Source organism: Pinus tabuliformis, chromosome 9 (genome assembly GCF_031772625.1).
Source record: "Pinus tabuliformis cultivar Carrire ecotype Pingquan chromosome 9, CPIR1, whole genome shotgun sequence".
Lineage (NCBI taxonomy): Eukaryota > Viridiplantae > Streptophyta > Pinopsida > Pinales > Pinaceae > Pinus > Pinus tabuliformis.
In genome coordinates, this window is record NC_142307.1 from 7,394,230 (window position 1) to 7,405,179 (window position 10,950).

General features: G+C 36.2%; 1 protein-coding gene across 1 annotated transcript; it reads left to right on the top strand.

Moving 5' to 3' along the window:
• Positions 1-1,609: 1,609 nt before the first annotated feature.
• Positions 1,610-4,890, top strand: LOC149146849 (uncharacterized). Its single transcript, XM_089445538.1, has 3 exons — positions 1,610-2,256; positions 4,092-4,487; positions 4,665-4,890. Exons 1-3 carry the CDS (start codon positions 1,615-1,617, stop codon positions 4,728-4,730), a joined length of 1,104 nt encoding a protein of 367 aa, XP_089301664.1. The 5' UTR covers positions 1,610-1,614; the 3' UTR covers positions 4,731-4,890.
• The last annotated feature ends 6,060 nt before the right edge of the window (positions 4,891-10,950 follow it).

Sequence of the window (10,950 nt, forward strand, 5' to 3'; positions counted from 1 at the left end):
ATACATGACAAATGTATTCCTTCCAATATTTATTGGTCCCAAAATTCCTGGGGTAGGGAATACAATCTAATCCAAACTAGTGCTACCATGAAGTCCTCTTTGTAAGGGTTGAAGCATTTCATCAAAAATTTCATGTATAACCCTATTGATTTGAAGAAATATGGCCAAATCTAGAAAACCCTATTTTTATCCTCAAGGTTGTTGAATATTGTTGTAAAAAATCCTCTAGACCCTAGCTTTAATTCCACATCCCCTTCAAGTTGTCAATTTTTTCGGATCCACCATATTAGCTCGCTCTCTCTATTGGTCATGACCCTGTTAATTTTTCGATTACATGATCTTACATACATTAATTTTTTTTTGCAATGTGTGTTGATGTCTTTTCATATTTTGTAAACCTTTTACCTTGAGGTATCTAAGTACCCATCTTTTTCTGATGCCCTGTGTCTTGATTTGATGTGTGTTGCTTAAGATTTTGAGCAAATAAATTTGGTTTCCCATTAGATTTTGTTAGCAACTTTACCCCTGACCTTTGCCATAACTGAAATCACTGAGTCTACATCATAATATGATTCACTCTGCCACTAACCATGACATCTTTTGTATGAAGATGCCACTCCCTTTCCTCTCGAGGGAACCATTGAAAATCGTTGAAGCAAATATTGAAATCTAAGAAACACTAGCTTTGGCTCCTCCTTGCTCTACCACTCCCCCTCCTCTCGAGGGAGCCACGAGCCATTGAAAACCGTTGAAACAAATATTAAAATCTAAGAAACATTAGCTTTAGCTCCTCCTTGCTCTCAATTCCCACAGTGATCATTATTATTGTTAATATTCATTCATATATATGTTTTTAATTTTTATAAAATACCAATTTAATTTTTATCTTCATTTCTTATTAAAATAAAAAATAAGATAATAAGTGAAGCTGAGGAATTGTCCGGAAAGTTATGGAAATTTGGGTCATATTTAGAGAAAATCCGGCAAAGATTTTTGTAAATCCAAGTTATAGTTGTTAAAATTCAAAATTTTAAATCTCTTAGACGTTTTTGATGGTGTTGAATCCATTTCCACCATCAAAAACACGATTCAGATACTGCTTCTACAAAGTTTTTTGAAATTTTTTAACCCAAATTCCAGCCACTTTTGACCGTTCGAACAATTCCTCCGTATTAGAATTGTAAATTCTCAAATTAGAAACTTCTATGGTTCATGATTTAGCAACTTACGGTCAAACACACATCGAGATCAAGCAAAAAAGGACAAAGGAAATTTTCTAACCCATGTGTGCTTTTTGTCGAATGGTGACCAGACTAAATTCAATGCATTCGACCGGGAGAAAAAAGGGAGTTTGAACCAGCACGAGGAAATTGACTCATTTTCATACACACATTTCATTTGAAATCTTCAATTGCGTTTGGCGTTCTCTGACCAACGACCGGTAGCGGGATTCCGATTACGTCAGCCATATCCATTTATTTCTCCTGGTCGGGCTGCCCGCACACCTTGGCCAGTTCAAACTACAAAAGTAGCCTCCGATATGGATTAAATCTCAGATTCATGAGTATGTATGAAATTGAGATAGTTACTTATGGCAGCTATCATTTCTGAGTAATGGATTCAAACTACAGGAATCCCAGCATGGAAATTACTGCGGCTTCTGCTTTACAGGGGAATTTTAATGGAATTCCAGGGGATTACACGACTGCTAATTCTTCTGGGATGATGATTCAAGCAAATGGGCAAAATGTGTTTCACAGAAACATGAATGCAGATTCAATGTGTATAATAGATGGTGCTCAATTTGAGCTCCCTCTCTGCACGAGTAACACTGAAACTTCATGGTATTCAAATTCCTCTGAAGTTATGGAGAGATTTTATCAGTTAGATGACTGTAAAAATATCTACCATCCACAGTCAATCAATGCTGCAGATAATCTAATGTCCATGCCCCAGAGTAGTCACTACAGGCAGACTGCATTTGTCTCATATTTAAGACCTGCACATTCTCTCTGTGTTAACACTGGTAAACAGGATCTAATGAAGAGATCCTTCAACTTTCTCAGAAACATCTATGAGAAAAGAAGAGAGGTGCAGAGGCTAAGTCAGTGTTCTAACATTCAAGAGACGCATAAGTTTGATGTCTCTGTTCAAAACAAGGCAGCCTTTCACCATATGCTTGCCGAACGTAACAGGAGAGTCAAACTGAAACAGCATTTCTCGTTACTCCAGTCTCTTCTGCCTAATAATTCCAAGGTATAATATCTTTTCAGTTTTCTATATTATTATTATTATTATAATTATCTTAAATTTGAATGAGAGTTATCACATCATGTTTTGTTTGTTTGTTTTCTTTTTATAGATTTTGAGCAGGTAAGTTTTGACAGGTTATTCATTTTGTTGGTTTATTTCTGGAAATAAATTGTGTTTTCCTCAATTGCTTAGTAGCCCTCCTTCTAAAGTTCAAAATTGTAGTTATTATTCATCTCTAAGATTCAAAATTGAAGTAGTTATGGGCATAAAATTATTTCCCAGGCAAATACAAAAATTATGTTTTGAGCAGGTAAGTTTTGACAGTTGATTTATTTCGGGAAAGAAATTGTGTTTTTCCTTAATTGCTCAGTAACCCTCTAATAATTTCTAAAGTTCAAAATTGAAGTAGTTAGTATTCATATCTCTACAGTACCTTATGGAAGGGCATAAAATTATTTCCTAGACAAATAATAAATTAATGTTTGTTTGTTTTTTTTTATTTATGTTTTGAGCAGGTAAGTTTTTGACAGTTATTCATTTTGTTGATTCATTTCTGTAAATAAATTGCATTTTTCCTCAATTGCCTAATAGCCCTCTTCTTAAGCTTCAAAATTGAAGTAGTTATTATTCATCTCTAAAGTTCAAAATTGAAGCAGTTATTATTCATATCTCTACAGTCCCTTGTAGAAGGGCATAAAATTATTTCCCAAGCAAATATTTACTTGTCAAGTTAAAAATTTGTCAAGTTGAAAAAATGTTTCATATTTTTCAATGGAAAGATAAAAAATAATTCATAATCTATTCAATTTATTATTATTTTTATAATAATTTTCTTTATAAGGCATTTCATAATAAAAAATAAAAAAAAATGTTAACAATTTTTCTCCATATCATATTATGATGGTCCATCCTATCATGTTATTTTTGTATTCTATGGTGTTATGTATCATAATGCATATGTATACCAATCATTTTTAAAGAAACTTGTGTTGTTGGAGGTTTTAATTTTTTTTATATATATTTTTGGTACATTGTAGTATACCATGAAATAATATTATATTTTGACTGTTTTTAAGAATGCAATTGTTTGAAATATTGGACCCATTACCTTATAAGAAAGAAGAACAATTTCATTGCATTTGATGAGTGACATCTTGTAAATGAAACAATAAATGATACTATTGAATTCTCTCTATATGATTCCTATACAGATTATAAGTAAATAATGCAAAATACAAGTAAATAGTTTTATTAAATTCCTTTCATATGGTTCTTATATAGATTGTAATACTAGTGAACTAGTGTAATACTTATTCAAGTGAGTTCTATTCTATAAATAAGATCTTTGTTTGAATTCTTCACAACAACACAATAAAAGATATAATGCCTGAAATATACATGAAATTTTAAATTAGTTTTCAATTTCATAGGTAAAGTAAAATATAATTTAACTTTTCTATATACAATAAAGTTAACCCTTCAAATTGAAATGCAATTCTTTCTTTCAATTTTGATAACTTTATTAGCACTTCTTTTACAGCGGATAAAGAGTTAAGTGCCCAACAGAAAAATTGGAAATTTCCACCTATACAATTTATTTGCAAAAATAAATTAACAAATAAGATTACTATAAATCGACTCCAAACACCAAAAATTTTAATTTGTCCCTAATATAATCTTTTTAGTCAATGTCAGTAATCCAGGGAACCCCATGACTATTCAGTTTTAGAATGCCTGTCCAGTGCTTAGATAGTAGAATACTGAGCATGTCTTTATTGTTTTTGTATTTGCTTTCAAGCGATGATGGCTGACATACATGAAGATAAAATCTGTAACAGAGAGACAAATATTCAGTACTCTCAAATATCATAAAGTATATGAGTGAATTGAAGCGCCGAGAGGATGAGCTCCAGGAAAGAAATCGTGCCTTGGAAGAATTATTGAAAAGAATCATTTCAGAAAAAGAGGGCTGCAGCAGTTTAGGTCTGAGGCATGACGAACATCTAACAAATATAGTTTACAGCAGTGATGAAGTTGTTTTGGCACAATCAGAGAATATCTCCAACCAACTAGAAATCCGAATAAATGTGCAGATCGACCCACTTTCAAGCCCAACCAGTCTCGTCATCTTACTACTTCAGCGATTAAGAGAATTGCAATTGGAGGTCGTCTCAGTCGAAACTGCTATACAAACATTCAAGTTCCAGGTTCATCTTCTTATCAAACAAATTGAGGTATGTACTAACCCTAATCTAAATCTTTGATACTGTAATCACCAAGGGTAATTAAACTTCTTCATAGAGAACACAATCATTTTAAATTTCTTCCTTCAATGCAGGAAAATTAATTAAATCCTTATGTGGAATATTTTTTTGAGTTACACTGATCGAAAATTTTGATGTAATCTGAAGGGCTACAAGTGGGAGCGTTCTGATTGGGAAAATCTTGCAGAGATGGTGAGACGAACGTTCCTCTGAATGACTTAACCAGAAGTTGAATGCTGATGTCACTTAGTGGATTTAATTTTTGGTAATATCCTTTATAAATCAGATATAACATTCAATTGACTTGTTCTTCTATGACCAAATCTACCCATTTAGTGGGTAAACGTTGTATTTCTGAGTAAATGTTTATAACAATTTCAATCATGAAAGCACGACAATATTTGGTGTAGTATGTTTCTTCAATATGAAATATTGAACTATATTTGACAAGCAAACTTGGGCTGATGGTGCTTATGCTACCATCATATATAAGTATTCTTATATGGCTATAGTATATTTTATGATCGGTTCATTTTTGTAAATTTATTTCAATTATTATGCGTTTAAATTTTGATATTACAGAAGTATATGATATGATTTGTTAAATTAAATAATTGTAATTTTTATTTTTTTTTAAATTGGAGGATTATATTTAAAAAAAATAAACAATTTTAACAAACTTGTTATGGTTTTTTTTATAGTAATTGGTCATTCTCATAAAAGATTTGATTTCTAACTAGTCTTTCTCATAAAAGATTTGATTCCTGAAACATGTTTTTTTAGGTTGGCCATTTCTAATGGTTTCAATTTTCTCTAGGTTCATTGCATTGCGTGTAAGTGCACTAATCTCCAATGACGTTCATGTGTTTCTTCTAAGTATGTTATCTAAGAACATAATGACAAACATATCCACATAAATTTTGAATATGTTAATCAAGTGTATGAAAATAGCTTGTGTATTGGTAAATCCAAGTGGAACTACTTGTGAAAATATGGTGATAGAATTGCAACTGCTCAAAAAATTTAATCTAAATCAAGAGACACAATTCTACTCCACTCATCTGTGGAAATTAATTCACAGTTTAGAACAATATTTACAAACATGCATCAATCATGTACATAAGTACACATATGTATCTAGGGGAAACCAATTGGTAAAACCCCCTTAAGTCTGCTTGCATTAATCAAATATATAGAGAATCTATTACAATTGCTAGCTCAACTTGCAAAATAATAATTGTTATCTCTACTCAATGAGAAGCTCTAACCTAGACAATTAATTTCTTCCCCCCACGTCAGCTCCTATTTCCTTGTGAAAATCCTGAGAAAATTAGCCCCTATTCTTTAGGAATTTCCTCCAAAATAATTGCGCAATTCCTAATGATTGATCGTTGATTGCATGCAACACCTGTACACTCAAGATTAGTCTACAACTAATATTACACTGCTTTGGAATCTCCACCACAACTAAGAAATTCACATTTCTTGCATTCATTGTTGGAAATACTGAGAGGGGGGTGAATAAGTATTTCTTATTCTCACTATTGTTTTACTAGTTAAAACATATATGTTCAGAACACAAAATGAACAGCAGGAATAAATGCTTTTATTAATATAACTGTGCAGTAAAATAAATACAATAAATAGATTGTCACAATTGGTTGCCAAGCTCCAACTTGGACTTTGGTGAGGCTCCAACCTCCTGAGCACCAACTCTATTTTGCCAAGACACCAATCTTGGACTTAGGAGCACCAACTCCCAAGGACTTCAATCCTGTTCAATTCTGAGGCTCCAAGCTCTTTGGTATACACTGGTGTGCTGCTGCGCTATTTTCAACTTCCACTGCTTCTGCTGCCCCCTTTTCTTCTGCTGCTTTCACTATCTCATACTCAGGTTATACCATATACCAGTAACTACATCAGTTCTCTGTTTTTGCTGCTTTTATATGCTCCATCCCCCTGTCCATTCGTTTCCTCTTTCTTGCTGGCTCTTCGGCTTCCTTCTCGCCTACTTCAGCTTCCTCACTTGTTGGCTTCTTTGTCGCTGTAGCTTCCTCTGTCCATTCGTTTTCACAGGACATGTTGAATCAATGAGCAAGGATCGAGTCATCCGTAGAGAACACAAGTTCAAAAACTTGTAACAGCGCTGCTTTGCCAATGATTGTGGGCATACACAGGGATGGCATTTTTTAACGGACAGCCACGTCCTTATCATAATCATAATCGCCATGATTTGGTTTCTCAAGCTATCGGGACTGTTCCTTACAGTATTTCCGCCTCCACACTTAAGAATCAGAGCCACCCTTTTATCAGTGCTTTATAATCAACCATCGGAAGCCACCAACCGAGCCTTTAATCAACCATCACCAAGCGCTTTAATCAACCCGCCACACTTATAGACATATATGGAATTACCATAAAACCCCTTATGGCCATATGCAACCACATAATATCAATACACAGAACTAGCATAAAAACTGCTTAACTCAATGTACGCGGATCTCAAGGATTATATGGCTGCTTTCATAAATTCGGCGGGTCTAGATTTCGCAACCATAACAAAACTCTTAAGGCCTGACCTCTGATGAGGAGCGGACCCGATGCTCTTTTAGACTCCCTTCTATACTGGTTTCGGGTCCGATGTATATCGGCACTTGCTGTAAACAATAGTCCCGATCCTCCGACGAAACCCGGACCCGACGCCTTCTTATACTCCCATCTCTATATTGAATTCGGGTCCGGGATATCGGCAGGTTCGCTTCAGCGGATTTGTAACGCGAAGGTTTAGCGGACCCGATCTCCCTTTAGGCTGCTCTCTAATATGATTTCGGCTCCGGATGATTTCGGCGATCGCTATAAAGAATAGACCCATTCCTCCGATGTAACGCGGACCCGATGCCTCCTTACATTTCTTTCTAAAATGACTTCGGGTCCGGGATATCGGGGTTATCGCGGCCTCTTGCGATGCGATAGTTCTGCGGACCCGACGGCCCATTCAATTGTTCTGTATATTATTTCGGCTCCGTTTATGGGCGTACAGTCCTAAGCTCTTGCGGACCCGATAACCTTTAATGACCCGTTCTATAATGATTTCGGGTCCGGCTTTTCGGCAGGTTCGCATCCTCCATTCTCCATTCCCCGATCGCCGATTTGGCGAAATATATATATATATATATATATATATATATATATATGCCATCGGGTCCATATGTGCCGAAACACATTTAACTTGTGTTGTTTCCGCCAAAAAGGAAAAGGCCTTTGATTATTATAAATGCATATATGTAGATTTTGGGCGCTCAAACACTCCCGATAGCATTAATACATGCATATGTGGGTTTCCATTGCCCGAACAACTCCCGATAGTATTAATGAAGGCATATATGGGTTTTGATCGCCCGAACAGCTCTCGATAATGTTATCTGAGGCATATATGGCTCTGTTTGCTTCATTTGCTCCTCCGATGGCTCCTCTTGCTCCGCTGGCTCCTCTTGCTCCAATATGCTTCGATAGCTCCTTCGATGGCTCCTCTTGCTCTGATATATGTGGCTCCTCCGATATGGTCTACTCCTCTTGGCTCCAATATGCTCTGTCTCCTCCTCTTGAATATTTCCATATTGACATCAATGACAATCTGTATCCAACAATCTCCCCCTTTGTTATTGATGGCAATATTCTTCTGCTTTCTCCCCCTTTGACATCAATGGCAAAGGAATGCATATGAACTCCCCCTGTTAAGTTGCTCCCCCTGTCCTGCTGCATCTTTATGAATAGACTTGAGTGATGATAAAGAAATAACCCCCATCTTTTGTCGCAGGTGTTCGAATGCTTCCCGAGGAAGAGATTTAGTGAAAATATCAGCTATCTGCTCCTTAGTACTTATATATTCCAGAGCGATGTTTTGTTCAGCTACTTGCTCACGGAGGAAATGATACTTGATTGGTATATGTTTGGTTCTTGAGTGCATCACTGGATTTTTACTGAGACTGATAGCACTAGTGTTGTCACAATAAACAGTAATTGGTTGATCTGTACATATGTTTACATCCTTTAGCGCTTCCTTCATCCATAGTATATGAGTACAACAGTCTGCTGTAGCAATATACTCGGCTTCGGTTGTGGATAATGATATGGATGACTGTTTTTTGCTGAGCCAGGATACCAAACAGTCTCCTAGGAAGAATGCATTTCCACTAGTACTTTTCCCATCATCTATATTTCCAGCCCAATCAGCATCAGTGTATGCAGTTACAGTCAATGTTGAACTCTTTGGGTACCAAAGACCAAAATCAGAAATTCCCTTCAAATATCTGAGAATTCTTTTTACAGCTAATAAATGAGATTGTTTGGGAGCCGATTGAAATCTTCCCACCATTCCTATTGCTTGCATTATGTCAGGTCGTGTAGCTGTTAAGTATAGGAGGGCTCCAATCATTGACCTGTAATGAGTTGCATCTACTAGAGGGGAGTCATCATCTTTGCTCAGTTTGCAGTTTGTGGTCATGGGGGTGCTCATGGGTGCACAGTCCTCCATTCCATATTTTTTGAGCATGTCTTTTAGATATTTGGCTTGAGATATATACAATCCTGCTCTGGTTTGAGATACTTGAAGTCCAAGGAAGTGGGATAGTTCACCTATCATTGACATCTCAAATTCTTTTGCCATGCTTTGAGAAAATTCATGGCTCATTTCATCATTATTACTAGAAAAAATCAGATCATCGACATAAACAAGAGCAACTAGTAACTTACCTTGATCTGTCTTTATGTATAGATTGCTTCCAGCCACTCCCTTTTTGAAGCCTTGTTGTTGGAGATAGTTATTCAGTCTTGCATACCAAGCTCTAAGAGCTTGTTTCAGCCCATACAAAGCCTTTTTCAACTTACAGACTAGGTCCTTTCCTGCTGTCAGATCAAAACCTTCTGGCTGCTCCATGTAGACTTCCTCCTTGAGTTCCCCATTTAGAAATGCTGATTTCACGTCCATTTGATAGATTTTAAATTCTTTCGAGCAAGCAAATGCTAAAAACATCCTGATAGCTTCCATACGGGCCACTGGTGCAAACGTCTCTTCAAAGTCAACTCCTTCAATTTGCGAATAGCCTTTGCAAACAAGTCTTGCCTTGTTTCTGATAACCTGTCCTTCCTCATTCATTTTATTTTTGAACACCCATTTGGTTCCTATTATGTTTTTGTCCTTCGGACGAGGTACCAACTCCCATGTCTTGTTCTTCTCAATTTGGGACATTTCTTCTTCCATTGCTTTTACCCAATGAGGATCCTTACTTGCTTCTGTGAATGTTTCTGGTTCTATCATAGATAAGAGGGCAATGGCTTTTCTCTTGGGTGAGGTTGTTATCCTTCTTCTGGTCTGCACACCTTCATCTTTATCGCCAATGATCTGTTCTTCTAGATGGTATCTTTCTACATACTTCATCTTTGAAGGAGTATGAGACGGTTCTCTTTCCTCTTCTTCTTCTTCATCATCTATCTCTTCTTCTTTAGATTCTTCTTCTTCAATGAGAAAGTCATCTTCCTGTTCTTCAATTTCCTTTTCTGGAAGATCTTCTTCAACCTTAACATCGATGCTTTCCACTATTTTCTTCAGTCGAAAATTGTAGCACTTGTAAGCCTTGCTCCGTGGAGAGTATCCAAGAAATATCCCCTCATCAACCCGAGAATCAAATTTTCCAGGTGAACCATCATTTATTTTTATGAAGCACTTGCTTCAAAATATTTTGAAGTACTTCACCGAAGCAAGTCTTCCTTTCCATAGCTCATAAGGAGTTTTGTCACAATTTGGTCTTAATTGAGTCCGATTCAATGTATAGACAGTTGTCTCTACTACTTCCATCCAGAATTTAGGTTGTAGGTCTGCTGCTAACAGCATGGTTCTTGCCATTTCTTGGACAGTTCGGTTTCGTCTTTCAACTACCCCATTTTGCTGAGGTGTTCTGGCAGCCGAGAATTCCCTTTTAATTCCATGAATATTTCATAACTCATTGAACTCGTTTGATGTGAATTCTCCTCCTCTGTCTGTTTTGAGACACTTAATTTTTGAATCTTTTTCGTTTTCTATAAGGGCTTTTAGATTCTTAAAACACTCAAAAGTTTCAGATTTATACTTTATGAAATATATCCACATCATTCTAGTATAATCATCAACAAATAACACAAAGTACCTTTCTCCTTGGAGTGCTTGATTTCTAGTTGGCCCACACACATCAGCATGGATGATCTCCAAGGGCTTTGATGTACAGTGTTCCTTTGTCTTGTGGCTGGTTCTGGTCTGTTTTCCATGTTGACATGGACCACACACTGCTTGCTTTGGTTTGGACAACCTTGGGATGTCTTGTACAGCTTTGATTTTGCTGATATTGACCAGATTTTCGAAGCTGGTATGTCCAAGTCTCTTGTGCCACAACCAACTCTC

Coding starts and splice junctions, on each gene's coding strand:
- LOC149146849 (XM_089445538.1), top strand. CDS start 1,615: ATGGATTCAAACTACAGGAATCCCAGCATGGAAATTACTGCGGCTTCT. Junction 2,257..4,091: donor TTCTGCCTAATAATTCCAAG/GTATAATATCTT, acceptor AATCTGTAACAG/AGAGACAAATATTCAGTACT. Junction 4,488..4,664: donor TTCTTATCAAACAAATTGAG/GTATGTACTAAC, acceptor TGTAATCTGAAG/GGCTACAAGTGGGAGCGTTC.